General features: G+C 41.2%; 2 protein-coding genes across 2 annotated transcripts; both read left to right on the plus strand.

The window, feature by feature from the left end:
- Positions 1-264: 264 nt before the first annotated feature.
- Positions 265-5822, plus strand: alx3 (ALX homeobox 3). The gene is made up of 4 exons (XM_062427790.1): positions 265-616; positions 4776-5050; positions 5186-5311; positions 5472-5822. The coding sequence occupies exons 1-4, from the start codon at positions 265-267 to the stop codon at positions 5820-5822; spliced, it is 1104 nt and encodes a 367-aa protein (XP_062283774.1).
- Positions 5823-9214: 3392 nt separating this feature from the next.
- rbm15 (RNA binding motif protein 15) lies at positions 9215-16075 on the plus strand. Its single transcript, XM_062427569.1, has one exon. The coding sequence runs from the start codon at positions 9331-9333 to the stop codon at positions 11884-11886; it is 2556 nt and encodes an 851-aa protein (XP_062283553.1). The 5' UTR covers positions 9215-9330; the 3' UTR covers positions 11887-16075.
- The last annotated feature ends 3449 nt before the right edge of the window (positions 16076-19524 follow it).

The raw sequence follows: 19524 nt of genomic DNA on the forward strand, positions 1-19524 counted from the left end.
CTCACTCATTCACTCACTCACTCACTCTCTCACACACACACACACACACACACACACACACACACACACACACACACACACACACACACACACACACACACACACACACACACACCACTCCCGGTTTCACGGGTCTTTGTTTCTGATCTGTTAAATCCCACCCACTTGACAAGAACACAGAAGAGAAAAAAAAATCTCTCACTCAGGCGCCCACACCATCAGCGCCCAGTCGCTGTTGTCTATACTGCCTGCTGGACTTGTAAGATGGAGACGGAGAGTTGTTTGCCTTTCTCTTCGCAGACCAGCAGGAGGACGCCGCCAGAAAACTCTCCGGGACTGGAGCACGGCGGCACTGGCTCCTTTCTCTCCTGCGATGAGCTGCACAAACCCTCGCACCTTCATCCTCTTCCTCACCGCCTCAGCCTGCGCGGGGATGTGTATGCCGCTGCCATGGGGAGGTTTGGTGATGCTGCGGCGGACTTTACGCACGGCGCTGCCCCGGCGAACCCGTCCGCCTCACCGTCCAAACACACCAAGTTCTTGGACAGTATAAACCAGGATCAAAAGGGGACAGCGATAAGCGGGAAGCCAGCGTTTTACGAGAATAACTCAGACGGTAAGTTAGAGAAAACTGATAGGTTAAAAAAAAGAAGAAGAAGAAAAAGAGAAACTGAGCTATATGAATAAAGTGGATGGATCAACTACAAGATCTTTGCAACTTCTACTACTAATATGTATATGATAATAATGATTTAACTTGCCTTTATATTTGGCTGAACTAACTTTGTCTTTACTTAAAACAAAACAATTACCTGAAAGTAGACTTTAAGTTTTATAGTTAAGAGTTAAAGTACCAAAGTAGTTTATGCAATGATAAGAATATTGCAGAAGACAGTCCTTGCCTTTTTCCCCCAATAGTGACATTTCACAAATTAAATATTGGCCACCCTGCACAGGATAAGCGGGTGTAAAAAATAAACGGATGACAAATAAAATATGAGAATAATCTTTATCGTCTGCCTTGCTTCATAACATTTTATAACAAATGAAAATACATAAATTTGGTGGATCAGTTTTCCAAACTTTTATGAAAAAACAGTATTTGCATTTTGCAGGGTTTATAAATGTCTTTCCAACTCATAAACACACACATTTAATTTTTACCAGCCATTTCAAAGGAAATTGCTGTTGTGATAAAAATGTCAACAAGTTTTCTTTCACCCAACAGTCCTTGATGGAAAGTGAAAGAGGTTAAAGGTCATCCTGGCAGCAAGTTGGGTGTGTCATTAGACTGATGGTCAGTTATCAGGCTTTTAGGCCAGAATTCAGCTTGATAAATGTCTTTATGACCAGTTACGCTGTTTCTTCCACTTGTTTCTTATCCTCCTCACTGCATATTTTTGTTTTGAAAAAGACAATAGAATTGACTTTTGACTGAATTTTGCAAGCAGGCATGCGCACAAAGGCTGTCAGTCATAACAGCCCATAAATGTCCATCTTGGGAAGAAAAGTAATGAGTGTATATGTTGAACTGAAGCCTGAGGAAATGATGTGGTCTTTCACTTTATTTATTGGTGTTGATGATTCTGCAAAGCAACAAAAGGATATGAGCGCTGATAAGCGCTTTGTAATTTCTGTCCAGAATAATATACAACAGCTTGATTCATGTTGCTGCCAAAGACAGCCAATGGATTTTTTTCACAATTAGTTATGATAATGATATCAGCTGTCCTGTTTGGAAATGGACTTTTATTACTTTTCTGTAAAATCTGTTTAAATAGGAGAAAGCGTATATGATTTCCACTTTACTGTCTCACATACCACACACACACACACACACACACACACACACAGGCGTGCTTGCACAATGACAATTGTTCAGTGTTTAGTTTAATTTATTCTGTAATTTACAGGGTACATAACTGCAAGTGAGCAGGGCTTTGCATGTATGTATATGCAGAATACTGTGTGTGTGTGTGTGTGTGTGTGTGTGTGTGTGTGTGTGTGTGTGTGTGTGTGTGTGTGTGTGTGTGTGTGTGTGTGTGTGTGTGTGTGTGTGTGTGTGTGTATGTCTACATGTACCACTCTTCACTTGTGTATTTTGGAGTTTGGGCTCACACACCTACGAAGGTAAACATGTCTTGTTTTGTCTGCAGTGGGAGGAAAGTTTAGTGATGGTGGGACAGGCAACACATGAAAAACCCATCAGCCATTTTTGCACTTTTATTTTCCGACGCAACATTAATTTGCAATCAATTTCTCGCAATTATAATACAGAATTTCCAGTATTTAGTTCATGGTTGGATTGAATTTTTTAAAAATTGTTTCGCAAACATTTCCTTGAATTTGATCATGCAAACATATATTTATTTTTTTTACAACAAAAAAGCAGTTCAAAGTTTCTCACTATTATTTATAAATGCAATTGGCTCAAAAGTAATTGTTGTTCTTCATTTTACACTTGAATATCTTAATTCAGACCGTTAATACTATAGTTTCTGTTTTGCAAAACTGGATAATACGTATGATTTTCCCATTGGGAAATTAAGTTTTTTGTCTCTATATGTGCGGTGTATATAGTCGCTACAATATATCCACGACAAAATCCATTCACAAGGATGATAAAGCTCTTAATTCATATTTTCTGATTCATACATTTTCTACACAAAAAAACAACATCTTATGCCTTCATAAAAATAAAACAATAAAAGAATCCCTTACTATTTAAAAACTTTTGAGAACCCGGCATCATAAACTCAAGATAAAATGTTCTAAGTTCCCATTTACATGCCGAGATCAATTAATTAATTGGTCTTTATAGAGATAATCACCATATAAGTTAAAATTGTAAAGCAGTGAATATTAAATATCCATTGAATGGACAGAATGAAACATATGTTTTCAGAAGTACCGTTCTGCACGAATTGAAAACCTATTTGTAGTGAACAAGAGGCTCGGAAAAGAGGCAGCTTAAATTTCTACCACCACAGTTTCAGTGTAGTAGAGCATATCCCCACACTCACAGCATGATATTCCTACCTATACATTTATATAATTTATCCTCTTATTTGCCTTTTCCTGCATTTCACATAGATCTCCAGTTACACTGGAGTGGAGGCAGAACGGATGTGGGTGTTTGACAGGGTAAAAGCTACACAATGGCCCGCGGCCCCAGTTGCAATCTTGACAGAGAATATTTTCAGCATGAACTTCAGTGTGAGGTTGGATCTAATGGAAATGAGGAAATTAATGTTACAATGAAAAGTGCTCTCTGTTGAGCCCAATATTGAATTAAGGGAATAGCAAAGTAGTGTTTCAGCTGCCCCAGTGAGTGCCTGCAGATAGATGAAGAGTGATTTTGTTTTGGAGCTCAGGGTTAAACATAATGAACATGGACAACAACATCCAAACACTGCGGGAGGGAACAGCCCTTTTCCATGGTCTGTTAACAGGAAGAGAGGGGTAAAGCGTTCAGATTTCCCCTCACAGCTGAATGTGAAGGGCACAATGTAGATCACTGATTCAAACAATCGTGTGCTTTAGTAGATATACATTTGTAAGATATTTCAATTTCTGTATCTTAATGTGAGTATTTTGACATTGGCATTGCAGAAGGTTTCTTCTGAAACAGACTGATATATCTGTTGACCTTTTAATTTTTTTTTCTGTATTTCCAAATGAAACAAATCAAATCTTGTTTTCTACTTATTGCCTTGCGGGTTTAATTCGAACCAACTCACTGAGAATGCACTGCCTACTGTAAATACGGTGTGTCTGGGCTAATCATATTAAAACACTGCTTGGCTGAATTAGTGTTGCGTGTGTGTGTGTGTGTGTGTGTGTGTGTGTGTGTGTGTGTGTGTGTGTGTGTGTGTGTGTGTGTGTGTGTGTGTGTGTGTGTGTGCGTGTGTGTGGCGTCTCTCAGGCGCCTCACAGCTCAGCCTTATTTGGCAGTTTGAGTTTGGGAATCAAATTGAGAAGCATAAAAAACAAACGAGTGATTAATGGTTTTCGGTTGTTTGATGTGATAGCCAGTTTAATTTGATTTTGTACCAATGTGTAGAATTTATAAAGTATTGGTTTTAAAGTCTAACTACTGTGTACCAGTAACATTATCCAGGTAAAAGTGTGCTGGTTAAGTTTTAAAATGATTATTCTGGCAGTGAAAAAAAGGGAGTGGTTGATCATTCAGTTGTTTGCACTGGTGCCTCACATGTAAAGAGATCTGATTCCCAGCACTGGCTCTTTGTGCACTAATGTTATTTGTTAGGGTGTCTCCTGGATGCCCGGACAATTACAGACATAAAAATACATTTATGTTGGCTAAAAGTATGAATATGATTTGTCTGTGTTATAGTTCAAAAGCCTACTGATTAATCTTGTGGTGTTTCACTGTTTCAATCTCTCTCCATACAATAGAAATTAGCCTGGTGTGAACAAAAACATTTGATTTCAAATTTGATTTAACCGCAAATGTCTCATTAAGATTAAACACATATTTTTCAATGTTAGACTACACAAAATGTTTGAGAGATGATCAGACTTCAACAATGTTAAAATCTAAATCAAAAGTTGATGATTGCAATAAGTTGACAATAAGAATCGTACAAAAGATTAAACCTTCAAAACAACCCACAGTGGTACCTGGAAGGCAGCATAACAGCAGTTTAAACTATCGCACAATTAAAAAAGAAAAAGTCAGAAGTTGCATTTGAATATATGCTTATATTTTAAAATGTAACTGTTTGTGTATTTCTGTTTCCTGCATGCCTCAGTCAGAGAGAAAGGAGCTCCAAAAACCATGGGTTATCCTGGGATTGGCACAGACTGTTGTGGCAAGCTGAAGGAGCCAAGTGGCAGTTTACAGGGAGACTCTATCGCTGACTCCATCGACTTATCGGGCAAGAACAAGAAGCGGCGCAACCGCACCACCTTCAGCACCTTTCAGCTGGAGGAGCTGGAGAAAGTCTTTCAGAAGACACATTACCCTGATGTTTACGCCCGGGAGCAGCTGGCCCTGAGGACCGAGCTCACTGAAGCTCGAGTCCAGGTGTGTGTCAGGACGACTGTTCCCCTTCAGTACTATTATTTTTCACCTTTTTAATTTTATGAATATAAGCAGAGTAGACTTTATTACCTGAATGAAACCTCATATCATCCGAATTTTTTCCATTGTATTTGATAGGTTTGGTTCCAGAATCGTAGAGCCAAGTGGAGGAAACGGGAACGATACGGAAAGATTCAGGAGGTCCGCAACCACTTTGCTGCCACTTATGACATCTCTCTTCTCCCTCGCCATGATACATACCAGGTACTTTTTCACTGGCGCAAAGCAGAAAAAACTCAATCCCACCTTTGCTGATATTGTGTTCTAATTTATGATAATTTGTGATCATTGCAAACTATAATGCATTTCCGAGTTAATTCAGTCAAATCTCAAACGTATCTAATCCTAAAATCTTCCTGTCCAGATGCAGGGCAATTTATGGCCAGGAGCTGTTTCAGGGGGAGGAGGCGGTGGTTCAGGTGCCGGTTGTGTCCTAGGAGCTGACTCCATCCCCTCATCCTGCATGAGTCCATACCCTCACCCCCACAGCAATCTGCAGGGCTTCATGGGCATGCCCACGTCCCCCAGCCACCCACACCACCACCATCCGCCTCACCATCCGGGTATCAACGGTCTCTACTCGCTCCATAGCTTTCCAGGAGGCCTTGGGTCCCCCTCCATCGAGGGGCCCGAGACCGAATACAAGCCTACAGGCCTGGTGGCGCTGCGGATGAAAGCCAAAGAGCCAGGCAGCATCCTCTCCTGGCCAACATGACCACAACAGTGCCAGCTCCCCCATTATGCACTGACTGAGCCAAGGCATATTACATTCCTGACCCATACACAATCCCAGATGTAGGCTACAAACCCACCTCAGCATATGACTCAAATATGTCCTCTTAACATGTATCTAAGCCAACTTGGAGACTTGTCAAAATTCAGAAGATCTTGGAATAGGAAATTCATGAACATTGAGGGCAACTCGAGCCTCTTGCACGAAAACCCAGTGTATTCATGGGAACTTTCCATGTTTTAGTTTGATATCGCATTGCTGAGACCAAAGAGGAAAAATTATTTAAGCATGTAAAAAATGTAATTATCACATTAATCATTGTTTTGTCTGTTGTGCTTTATAGTGTGACCAGTAATAAAGGCCTCCATCTCTATTATCTGCCTTCTTCGGTTGGAAGCTATTTTTGGAGATTTTAAGAAAATGCAACGAAAACAATCTCAGCCGGAATTATTTTAGACTTGTCATGACTCTTTAAGAAGAAGATAACCAAAAAAGCTAACCAAAAGTCTGTCACATATTTAACTGGGAATGTGGTTGTGAGGCAAAAATGCTTCACAGGCTGTGGTTGCCATAAACACAAAGGTTTCTGCTGTGCGGGAAGTGAGCTTTTCTGTATTCGAGAAATGAGCAGAGAGAAGTAGGCTGCACATGTACGGGTGCAGCCTACTTGGCTTCACTTCAAGACGCCTTCAGGTGGCACTTCATGTATCAGAGGCGAGTGGCAGGTTCATTAATGAAAAGCCTCACTGAGCGACCACACTTCACTATTGATGATAAATTAGAGAGCCTCCCACAGACGGCTTGCTTCACATTGAGGCAGGCATTTCTCATTCACATCTGGCATCAGTGGTAAACCCGACCAACTGAGTAATGAGTTACAGTTTAACAGAAGAAATTGGGGTTACCAGAGCCTAGAGTGTATTTTTTTTGTTTGTGTTATTCACTGAATCCAGGTCATCTGTCCTTGACATAAATATGTTCCTGTGGCGTACTCACAGGTATTCTGAAAATACATTCCTAATAATGTCTGTCAGGAAATCTCCTTGTTGTGCTTTACCCAAAACAATTTACTTGTCAAGGAAACACTGAATTGCACGGTACCATCCCATCTGGTGCAAATTACTAAATACCAACATATTCATGTCAGATGTGCAAACATTTCAATCTGTGTGAGATTGAAAATGCAACTTGTATTTAGAAAAAAAAGAATGTTCCACTAGTGGACAAAGCTCTTACAAGCTCCACTTACTTCCCAGGAGTGTACATAGCTTACGGGGCAAAAGATTGGCTCTCCATTCCCTTCGTTTGCTTCACCATGACAGCCATGCTGGGGTGGATTAGCTGCCATTCCCTTAGTCTGTGCCGGGGTTTTGTGTGAGCCACTAACATGTGGTTCCAATAGAAGAATGCACAAACCCATCAGAAACACTTTCCACACCCACAGCTTCAAATTCCAGCCAGGCCCTGGGAGACGGCAGCTCTTACTGCAGTTACATAGTCCCCCTGATTAAATCCCAGATTAAGTGGAGAAGATAAGAAGACCTGTCAGTAGGGATAAGGGATTGAGGAGATGGCCATCTTTAGGAAAGCTGAAGAAATAGCAGATGGTGGATCAGCGCTCAATTTTAATATTTACTTTTACATGGAGGCAGGTTAATCAAATCTATTTTCCCATAAACAAAAGAGCAAACTCAGTGGCTTACTTGAACTTGATATATTAACTGTCAGAACAATTGGCTCACAATATTTTACATGCAGTATGGTTTATTCCACCTAAAAATAGGAGCTAAAAATGATTACCTCACATTAACATACAGGACCGTTTTGACTAAGTTTTCCTTAAGATAACAATTACACTTTGATCTGTACAGAGTCAATATATCAGGCTTCAAAGGCCTTATATGATTTGTCCAAAATAAATGAAAAATGCTGAGTCAAGACTGCACAATGCTGGGGGCAGTTATTAACTAAGCATCACTCTGTGTGTCAGGGTCACTGGGTGAAGACTGTCACTAGAGTCTGGAAATTACTATACCCTCAGCCTCATTAATGGACGAAAAATATGATTTAATGCTCATTAAAATCTGCAACGCTGCCTGCTGGCCACTGTTCTGAGCTTTGATCTCTGCAAGATTTATCTTGGCCCTGAAGTGCAGCTATTGTGACCTGACAGATCCTTGTATTTGAAGTAGCTGAACCGCATTAACATGTCCCAATAAGCTAAACAATGTGGTAGCACAGTACGGCCAACTCAGTAACACTGTGTCAAACAGTGGAGTGAGGCAATTTCAGTACAGTCTGTCATGAAGTATTTGGTGGCTTCAAGGCATTTAGAAGTGGGAATTCATTTGGCAGTTAATCATCTACAGAAAAAAGGGTTAATCAGTGCCACAGTTTGCAACTTGCATGCATGTGTGTCACGGGCAAAATCTTTCCACAAATATCAAAAAGTGCAACAAGTAGTTGATAGAAACCGTAAACTCAGCTGAGTGTACTTTACTTTTACAAAGTTTGTGTTTTTCATTTTGTTCACAAGTTAAACCTTCAAAAATGAAACTCTTGTATCTAAAGGTAACCCTGTGACTGTGTTGTAATTGATTAAAATGCAATAACAAATATAAATGACTGCAATCTATCCTTTTAATCTGCAATAACTAGGCTAATTGATTACTTATTCATTTAAAAACACTGTGATTTGCATTTCTCATCTTTAGGAAAGTCATACAACCGTGACTGTGACTTGACTACTCTATAGCCTATAAGACTACTACATACCCTCTACAAAGGCCCTGTGTCTATCCAAGGTCATTTTTAAGGATTAGGGGCTTATGTGTGACTGTACATTTTGAGTTCAAATACTGCCACCTTGTGGGTTTTAGGTTGACTTGGTTTGTTGGGGTGATAGAAGATTTCCTATCCACTTGCAATATCATCAAGTTTTTACATTTTAGATGCACTTATTGTATTATGTTTCGTGTGTATACAATATATTTGATAAAGTCAACTTCACAAGGGAAGGATAAAATAAACTGTCTCACAATGAGATACATTCAAATGAAAACAGCAGTCAATAAATATTTAAATAAATATCGCCTTAAATTCATAATATATTAATAATATTGGTTGCCAGGGAGATGACACTAGTGACAATACAGACTTGTGTTGGTGTATTGTTTTAGATTAGTACCAATGACATGTTCCAGTTTTTTTGTCCAGCTCCTATGATACAAAACGTGAAAAACATACAGTTTGATTTAAATGACTCAGTGGATGATTGACAGGCGCTTTAAAGTTTTCCACCCACTTGTTCGGCCAATCAGAGCGAAGGGGCGGGACTGAACGTTAATCTTTACAAAATGGCGACTGTTGTTGTTTTGCCGCAGGGTCAGTGAATAAATCAGTTTTTCCTCGCAATTATTTTCTGCACTAATTTGCAGAAGCAGCCCTAAAAACACCCAGGCGTCCCAAGGGTGGCTGTGTGTGGACTGAAATGAAAGGTAAAGAGCGGTCGCCGATTAAAAAACGCTCCCGGGCCTTGGACGATATTCGAGACCGGGGAGGATGCCATCCGACCAGCAAGAAAATGGGGGCTCTTTCCGTCTCCAGTGGGAGTAATAATGGAAATAGCTCGACCAAAAGCGACGGAGGCTCGACGAGAAGGAGTCTGCTCGGTGAGAAAAGAGACAGAGATTTTGACAGTCACAGCCGGGCTGGAAATAACCATAGCTGTCAGTCTGCCGCCGCCAGCTCCGTCGGTAAAAACCACAACCTGAGCCTGACGCTGGATTTAGCCGCACCGAGGAGCGCCTCACGGGGGGAGCAGCAGCGTGTTCAGCCACCCAGCGCCGAGAGTGAGTACAAAACACTCAAAATAAGCGACCTCGGCACCCAGCTGAGCGATGAAGACATAGAGGATGGACTGTTTCATGAATTTAAGAAGTTTGGAGATGTGAGTGTCAAGATCAGCCGCAGCAACGACGAGCGGATTGCGTTCGTGAATTTCCGGAAGCCGGAGGACGCCAGAGCTGCGAAGCACGCCAGAGGCAGGCTGGTGCTCTACGACCGGCCGCTCAAAATCGAGACCGTGTACATTAACAGGAGGAGAAGCCGCTCCCCTGTCGAGAGAGACGTGTATGGTGCAGCTCAAAGCCATAGACATTTGCAGAGACCCCTCTCGCCTACCGGGCTTGGATACAGAGACTACCGGCTACAGCAGCTGGCCTTGGGACGGCTCCCCCCTCCCCCGCCGCCCCCTCTGCCCAGAGAACTGGATCGGGACAGGGAGTTTGCCCTGTTTGAAGCCAGGGCTCGACCAGCTTTCATTGCAGAGAGACCTGCTTTTCGAGAGGAGGATTTTATATCTCCGGAAGATGACCAAAGAGCCAACAGGACGTTGTTTTTAGGCAACCTGGACATAACTGTTACAGAGGCAGACCTGAGGAGAGCATTTGACAGGTTTGGAGTCATAACAGAAGTGGACATTAAGAGACCCACACGGGGCCAAACCAGCACATATGGATTTCTGAAATTTGAGAATCTTGACATGGCTCACCGTGCTAAGCTTAGCATGTCTGGGAAAATAGTGGGCCGCAACCCCATAAAGATAGGCTATGGGAAAGCAACTCCCACCACACGCCTGTGGGTGGGTGGACTTGGACCCTGGGTCCCCTTAGCTGCACTGGCAAGAGAGTTTGATCGCTTTGGCACTATAAGGACCATTGACTACAGAAAGGGGGACACATGGGCGTATATACAATATGAAAGTTTGGATGCTGCACAAGCAGCATGCACACACATGCGAGGCTTCCCACTGGGAGGTCCAGAACGAAGACTTAGAGTGGACTTTGCTGATGCTGAGCATCGTTACCAGCAGCAGTTCTTGCAGCCTCTCCCCATACCGCCGTTTGACATGGTGGCTGAGTCATTTGTCCACCGTGCCACACCTGAACCTCTGAGGGTCAGGGAACGGACTCCACCGCCGCTTCACTTCAGGGAAAGAGAGCTCTTTCCTGGAACTGAATGGCCCAATCCTGCTATTCGTGAGCGGGTGCGTGCCTCACCCTATGAACCTCTGGAGCACTTAGAACGTGAGCGGCGGGCACGGGAGCCCTGGTCTTTGGAACGAGAGCTGCAGGGACGAGAGCCTGCTCGCAAGCGGCGTGTATTGGAGGACGGACGCCATCTAGAGCACTCCCCCGATAGCACAGAGAGGACAGTAAGACGTAGGCGTGCCTCTCCAGATGGAAGTCCTGGAGGTAGCAGCAGAGATGGAGGGCGCTTCAGTGACTCAGAACGCCCTCTGCGGGGCGACAGACCCTCCCCAGCACGAGAGCGTCACAGCAGCCTTGAACGAGGTGGGACTGAACGGAGACTCAAAAGCCAGAGTCTCTCTGACAAGGGACCCTCGAGCAGCAGCATTTCAGCAGTGGGAGAGCGTAAGCGCAAAGCAGGTGATGGTAGTAAAGGGCCGGCCAAGAGAGAGCGCTCTGAGAGCAGTTCCAAGGGAGCCCAGCAGTCCAAGTTGGACGGCACCAAACTCAGTTTGGCCTGGCAAGGTATGCTGCTGCTGAAGAACAGCAACTTCCCTGCCAACATGCACCTGCTGGAGGGCGACCACAACGTAGCCAGCGACCTGCTTGTTGACGGCACAACGGGGAGACAGGTGAGCGAGCTAAAGATCACCCAGCGCCTCCGCCTGGACCAGCCCAAGCTTGACGAGGTCTCTCGGCGCATCAAAGTGGCGGGCCCCGGCGGCTACGCCATCCTGCTGGCAGTTCCTGGGACCACAGAGGATACATCTTCGTCTGACCCTGCAGCCTCAACTCAGCGGCCGCTTCGCAACTTGGTGTCCTACCTCAACCAAAAACAAGCAGCTGGAGTCATCAGCCTGCCTGTGGGAGGGAGCAGAGATAAAGACAACACAGGGGTTCTTCATGCTTTCCCTCCTTGTGATTTCTCCCAGCAGTTCCTAGATTCCTCTGCTAAAGCTCTGGCTAAAAGTGAAGAGGACTATTTGGTCATGATTGTGGTTCGTGGAGCATCTTAAAAATCAGAACACACTAAGTTCAAGTGGTGTAAAAAAAAAAAATCTGCTGTATGTCAGTAACTATTGCATGCTGTGTGTTCTGCATTATGGGGTACACTAGTATGGTTCTTGAGTGTTTGTATGTCGCCATGTAATCCACTAAAATGACAAATGGTGCCCTCCTACAAAACTAAAAAGGGTGTGTGTTTTTGAAATCTTTTTTTTAAAGGGTATATTAACAGCTCACAAAGTCATAAAGCGACAGTAATTCCTTCAGAATACTGTAAAACAGTTAAATATGAGGAGCATTTTAGGAATACATTTCTGTGTCATGTCAGAAGAGAAGTCATATAAGAGACAGCTTTTTTTTGGGGTTAATTTTCAGGTTTATAATATTAACTGTCCACCTCTATTACGGAGAAAATAACTAGACATTTTAGAAATCTAAGGAGTGGACACAATAACATCTCCACTGCAATTAAACAGCAAATAATGACCTTATAAATGATGATAGTGCTGAGCCCACATCTCTCTGACAGTGTTAACAAAAGCTGAACATTACAAGCCTTTCCAAAGGTCATGTTTGTTTTTTAGGCTATTATATTGTGTTGCATTGCTGAGGTGTTGTTATTGTGTCTACCACATGTACCGGTATATACAAGAGGGGAGTTAGAAGACACTCTTTCCAAAGCTTTGAATTACATTGCAATAATATTTCTGCTATAATCACTTTTTAATGGATGGATACAAAGGTGAGCATGTCATCTTTTGAATTTTAAGTTTTCTGGAAAGGTGTAGTGAATGAATTGGTACTGCAGTTAAAAATCTAATCTCTTAGGAGAAAGAGCCCTGCTGGTAACATTTTTAAGGTCAAAACATGTTGCACAGCACACTCTATTTAACAAACACCCTGATAATGGTGAGATAGTGTTGTGTGGCATGTTTTAATCTTGATAGACTTGCATTGAGACTCATACTGGCCTGGACCTCACTGTGTGTGCAATCTCAAAGTAAAAAAAAAAAAACGTTTTGAAGGTCTACATTTGAAAAGTCTCTGGATAACGGCTCGTACATTTCAGTTATGTTGTGAATTCTGTTTAAAAATGGTGTTCACGATCATGGTTTTGATTTGAGTGTTTTTATTTTATTTTATCAGTGTTCCTCAGTACTGGAGCACCAAATTGCAAAACAAGACAATGAACTCAGTGTATGTCCACTGGTAAATCTAAATTTGTCCTGTCAACTTTATGTGGAATGCTGAATACTAACAGATGTGAGATCTTTGCCCAGGGAACAGCCCATAACACATTACGCATAGCATAGTAAACCAGATACTAACATGTTTTTCATATTTTTTAATTCACATCTTTTTTTGTGCATCCCTGCCTTTAGAAATGGTTGTGTAATGTGATCTATGAAAAACTACAGTAGAAATGGATAAAAAGCTTAGAGAAGTTTGCGTTGATATTTGACAGTCTGTTTCATTTTTTGTTGTTCTGAAACCAGTAGGTCTTGAAAGAATAATAATAATATAATAATGATGATAATTCAGTAAAACAAAAAACCTGCTATTTGTTCAGTAAGTAGGTCTGTGTAATTTTTAGTACTTTAACAGTTATTGTTTGAATTTAAATTTTAGAGGTCTAAATTTGACTGTTTTACTCATGCCTGCCAATGTGTTCCCAAAGCCTACTTACTGAATTTTGTTGATGCCATTGTATGTTTGTCATGCAGTAGTAACCCATCCCGAATTATTATTTGCTAAGTTTGGTTTAATATGTATTGAAAGCATTAATATGTGGGAGAATTGTTATACATGTGAACATCACACCCACTGCAACGTTGGACTCCTGAGGAGAAGAGAGCAGAGCTCAAAACGCTCTGCAGAGAAGGCAACATAGTGTTTGTGAGTCCTCTCTGATGAGGCAGCTTTTAAGTTGTGTAGCCCATCTGCACCTGTGATGACTTCTGTTTTTAAATGGAAAATTGAGCAATGTACACTTTGATGTCATGGGAAAGGAAAATCCATAGAGCCCGTGCGAAGCTGTTCACATACCTGCAAGTGCATTTGGGCACTTAATGTGACCGATTATCAATAAATTGTTCATTTGAAGGGAAACATGTTTCTTCGATGGAAGTGAATTGAAGAAACAAGCTGCCATGCCTTATTGTGTTTCGAAGGAGTTGTCACTTCACTTGAAATTTTGTTTCTGCACACGAAAAGGGAGACAATTTGCAGTTTGTTAGCACCAGTGAAGAGAGACCCCCTCCCCTCTGTTTCGTGTGAGGATCACTGTTTGCATACAGGCCTGTTCTGACCTCCTAAGTTGCCCATCATTAATTACTCCCCCATGATCCCCTGTTATACCCTCAACTGTTCCTGTTGGCATGTGATCACCTGAGCAGCATCGAGGAGCCTCTGCTGCCTCCTGTTTGCAGCCAGTTTGCAGTGTGAAACGCAGTGGCAGATGCAGACAGCGGTGCAGTTCGGGAGGCGAGGGCCGGAGCAAACAACAGCACGTGCCAGTATCCTGTTGTATTCTCCTGGTCATTACTCTAAAGCTTTCATGTGCATTGTTCCTGGTTCTGAATAGGAGCTGAGGGAATCTCATCACCGGCCGTCACACACTCCGCTCGGGAGATTGTGGGTGACACCTCTCTGAAATTTCCATAGCATCCACAGTTCAAGCTGTCTCACTGCAGAGGCCAAGCTGAACCACTGGGCTGATTTGTCTTTATCACACTTTGCCCAGTTATGATTTGATTTGACTTAATGTTTGGCTCAGGGAAGAGGATTGGCCCAAACCTCAGCTAGGAATATTGTTTGCCCCCGCCTTTGTGTTTTGCGTCGGTGTGTCCTCATCTAATTGAACCCTCACCGAGGAGACGAGTGAAGACGTGTGTTTGCTGTGCTGAAGCTGTGTTCCACCATCATCTGAGGTCCGCTGCAGCATGGAAATGAATTATGAACAGGCCAGATTGTTTGCCCTTTTTGACAACGCTGGAAGGAATCCACACTGCGGACCCCTCCCCTCCCCCAAATTCTTCTAGGAGACCTGTTTATTTTGCCAGCAGCATTTTATAAATTTAAGGCCACTTAACGCAGGAAAGATATTTTTCCATTTCCTATTACCATCCATCTTAGTCATATTAGCATGAAAACAAATGCTGTGTTCTGTGCTGAGAAGGACCCCTTACTTCACTAGAGAAACATTGCCATCTTGAGGACCACGGAGCACAGTCACCTGCCAGACACATCACACTCATGCACACCAGACACCCGGAGCAGAACTGGTATCACTGTACACCTGCTGTTTAGAAACGCCACAGCGATGAGTAAGGAGAACAAGTGCTGCCTGCCAGGTCTGTATCGATGGCTTAGGCAGCAGTGGTAAGTATAAAGTGTCAACACCATGTGTTTTTATAATAACAAATGCAAAATGGCACACTCCGGTTTTCAGCCAAAGTCATTACTGAGTTTAATTCCACTGATGGCAATTTACACAAATCCCAATGTAAGATAATAATTTACTGCCCACAAAAGTGCGCCTTTGATCTCCAGCAACAAAATGTATGATAGTCTGACTCCAATAGTGAACATTCTCATATCTAAATTTATAGATGTATTTTTTGATAATATGCTTATGCAGAGCCTTTTGTTAAAATTAGGCACACATTCACATATGTTGTGAAACTGCAGTTATGTAAAAGGCTGAAGTGCTTAGAAAAGACTAAAGATTAAAATTAGGTGAGTTTTTACAGTTAGGCCACTGCAGCTGGTTAAACCCGTCTGAATAAGATAACTTTAGCAACACACTTCACATTTGGTGGTTTTTGCAGCCTCACACAAGATATAAATTCCATTTAAGTAAAATGATGTCACCGATGGCAAGGATAGCCATAAACTACAGGCACATCTAATATGATTTGGTCTGTAAGAAAAGGCCCAGTGGTTTCACGGCTGACCGCTTCAAGTGACTGTTCCTTTACAAGCCTGAAATTCATTTATATTGAACACTGTCAGTAAGCCATTTTTAGTCATAGATAATCAATCCTACTACAAGAGACCCTTCTTAGATTATTTCTCATTAATGCCTCAAGCATTACTATCATCATGCAAAGTGACGTCGTCCAGGGAAAATGTAATTTAAAGACAATATAATAACATAACAGCCTCCTGGTTCCAAATTGTGTTTCACATTAGGTGATGTTGATGACAGACTACACATGATAACCTCCAGTTAATTAAATGTGATTGTGTGGTTTAAAGAAGGCCTTGTTGTAGATTCTGTATATCCATCACATGCCACTAATTGGCAACCAAAATGTAGCGCGTGAAAACAGCAAATCGGTGGCCACGTCACTGTTTAAACTGGCAGCTAGCACCTCACTGACATCAGCGTGCTTTATACTCTGCTTCCAGCATCGTCAAGCTGTACAAGCAGCTGCATATAACCATATTAGTCAAACAATTGATTTCAATGTAGAGGCCCGACTCATCAAAAACTACGGGAGCAGCCATGTGATGCTGAGTTAAATCAGAGATTCACATTTTAAGACACCGAAAAATTATTATTGTAGTCACTGATTTACAGGCTGCATTCTGTGTGTAGGTTAGGATTTGTCTTGATAAACAGTGTCAAGGAAACAGGCTCATTTTTTAACCTTCTTATAACAATGAATACAATAAAATTTAACAAATTTGAAAAGTTAAATTGACTTATTGTGACATCAATTTACCTAATTATACAGAAACTAAAATAATTCATGAAGAATCTTTTAGATTCTCACTACTCCAATCACCAGTTTTCAAATTAGGACTGTTGCCTATAATCATTCATAAAGGTTGCTGTATTATAATTTTGTTAATATTATATAATATATAATATTAGTTAATATGACAAATGGTTATCTACTTCAGGTGGACAATATGGCATTGTACAAACTCAGTTCATCACACATATTGTAGTATGTAAGTTATAAAAAGTAAGCTATACAGTAAGATATAAAAATATTAATTTCACACTTGAATTTATGCTGATTTAATTTGCACTTACAGGCCCTTTTCTGCTTGCACATTAAACATTCAACGCTGTCAAGACTAAAACATGTTTATGTTTCCTTTACAGACTTCCACTGGACAGCAGCTGGCGCGTCAGATGTTTTCAGGCCAATAAATACGCCATCGGGTGTCGTCTGCTGTGAGTAACCTGTTTGCTTTGATCAACAGTCCATTGACAATCTATAATTACATTAGATGTAAGCAGTATTTGTCAGGTCTAAACCTCCAAGATGAAAATTATATTAATATTCACATCAGTATGTTCAAATGATGTGTAAATAAAATATGTTAAAAATGTTGCAGCTTGTGAGTGTTTGTTTTTTAAGATTGAAGTGGGTGCGTGTATTTCTGAATCACACAAAAACAGACTGAGTCACACGTCAGTTTATTACAGCTGACAGCGCACTGTTACAAGGCTTAAAAATGAACTCTAAGGTCTTGGAACAAGATATCTATGATTGGTTAAGTATATTTTACTAAACTCGATCAGTTAACAAATCCATGAGCCAGAGTAGTGACAAAACAGTGCTTCACCCATAAATGCATTTGCTTCAACAAAAATATAGGATCAAACTGAACTTTTCAGTTGAGTTTGAAACTTAACCAAGAGGGACAAAAAAGTTCTTTCAATACATTGCTTAAACATTCATTCAAAGACCCAAATTCCTAACAAGTAAATTAAAATCTACCAAACCAAAACCAAAATCTACTTTTAAAGCATCAAATACTTCTCATAAAAGATTCATGGTAAAAAATATTCAGTGGCTCTCAGTCGCAGAAGCATACTGGTGGTGAATGCAACTCGTGAGACCAAAAGAGCTTTTGTGCATGACTGTCATTATTGAAACAATACAAAGAGCCTTGCTCAGTATTGTGAAAGTGAGTTGAGGGGGAATAATTTGGTACTAATTGAGACAGCATTCTTTGAGTAGAAGCCTTCCTCTGCCACAAGAGGGCAGCGCAACAAAACATGTACATCACTGAATGTTGAGCTGTCCTTGGAGAAGACTGTGTAAAGGATGGTCATAGTGGTTTAAGTTATATACACTGTCCAAACTAGTAATAAGCTTCAAGTTGTAGGTAGGTTTCTAATGTGTCTTTGGCTGACATCACAGGAAGTTAGTAAAAGATACAACACAGTACCTTGTAAGGCAAACAGCGGTGAAAAACAAGAAATACACCGAAAACACAACTTCTACTGCATAAAAAATAAGATTCAACAAGCAAAAAGACTCCCATATATAAACACAATGTAAATCTAAGTTGCATTGCCATTAATCGGCTGCCTGCAGGCACTGTGAAGGCTGGGCAACTTTTTTGTACCAGTCCAGTTGGGGCGCCATTGGATGTTCATTTAAAGGAGCAACATCAGCAAAACATCTTTGTAACACAGTTGGTCAGCGAGTTACAGACATAAGGTTGACAATATGCACTTAATCACACACAGATATTCACAGTTCAGCAGAGCTCTTCAGCTGCTACTGTGATCAAAACATTTAGGAAACATACTTAAACCTCGACCCATCAGGCCTTTTCCTTTCAGGAGCTGGTATCTTTACTGCAGTTAAAATAAATGTCAAATAAATTTGGAGTTAACATTTGCATGTTAAACTATTCAAATGTTACTGAACCACAAAAGGAGAATGGCAGTTTCTGGTGTGTTGTAGGTATTTAAAAAGGTCATAACTGAAGTTTAAATTTAATATCAATAAAAAAGGAAAGAGAAATTAGACAGTTTCTGAGGAAAATTGAACTGTGCACACTTACACTTACATTGCAGGTGCCAACACTGTAAACGGGTAAATTGTGAATTTGCCTATCAAATATTATGTGGAAGTTGGAGTTTAAAGGTCGTTCACATTTTTTCAAGTCTGTTTTAAACCAAGTCAGAGGCTCTAATGAACACTGAAACAGGTTCTTCCTACAAACATTCCTGTTAGACAATCTCTTCGTAATGCACTTACAATGTAAGTGATGGCAGACAAAATCCACAGTCTTTCTATGCAAAACATGTATTTAAAAGTTTATCTGAAGCTAATATGAAGCTATAGTTGTTCAAATGATTCAAATAAGTAGATATCTTTGAATGTCACAGTCTTTTTAGTGCCAAAGTCCCTCTTTTTGTTACTATACTTCCACCACAGCTCAACAGGGAAACACTGCCCAAGGAAAAATCACTCTGTGGATACACTGTGGATTTTAGCCCCATCACTTAAAAGGAATGCACATTTGAAGGGGATATTTTAATAGCTAGTATGAACAGGAGCAATGATAACAGCAATCCCAGTGTTCATATGGACACCTGACTGTTGTTTTAAAACAGACTTGACAAATTATAAAACTACACTTTAAGCTAGGAGTTTAAGTGTCAGGTGAAGATCAAACACTGAGAAAGTTTGAACTTTCAGTTTAGTTTGAGTAGTGAGTAATCCGGTGTAATGACTGAAAGCAGGTCAGTTCAGGTGAGGTGAGTCAACAGCTCAAAGCGTTATTGACTTGTAGACACTGAAAGCAGTTAAATCGTCAGTTGAAGAGCTGAAAGCAGCTGGAATGTCTGTTGAAATTTCAACTTAAGTGGAAATGTTCAGTTCAAGCGT

Source organism: Scomber scombrus, chromosome 10 (assembly GCF_963691925.1).
Source record: "Scomber scombrus chromosome 10, fScoSco1.1, whole genome shotgun sequence".
NCBI lineage: Eukaryota > Metazoa > Chordata > Actinopteri > Scombriformes > Scombridae > Scomber > Scomber scombrus.

What these genes read in the sequence shown, in the direction of transcription:
- rbm15 (XM_062427569.1), top strand. Translation starts at nt 9,331, where the DNA reads ATGAAAGGTAAAGAGCGGTCGCCGATTAAAAAACGCTCCCGGGCCTTG.
- alx3 (XM_062427790.1), top strand. Translation starts at nt 265, where the DNA reads ATGGAGACGGAGAGTTGTTTGCCTTTCTCTTCGCAGACCAGCAGGAGG. An exon ending in TTACGAGAATAACTCAGACG is followed by an intron (nt 617 to 4,775) that starts GTAAGTTAGAGA and finishes TGCATGCCTCAG; the next exon opens with TCAGAGAGAAAGGAGCTCCA. An exon ending in TCACTGAAGCTCGAGTCCAG is followed by an intron (nt 5,051 to 5,185) that starts GTGTGTGTCAGG and finishes TGTATTTGATAG; the next exon opens with GTTTGGTTCCAGAATCGTAG.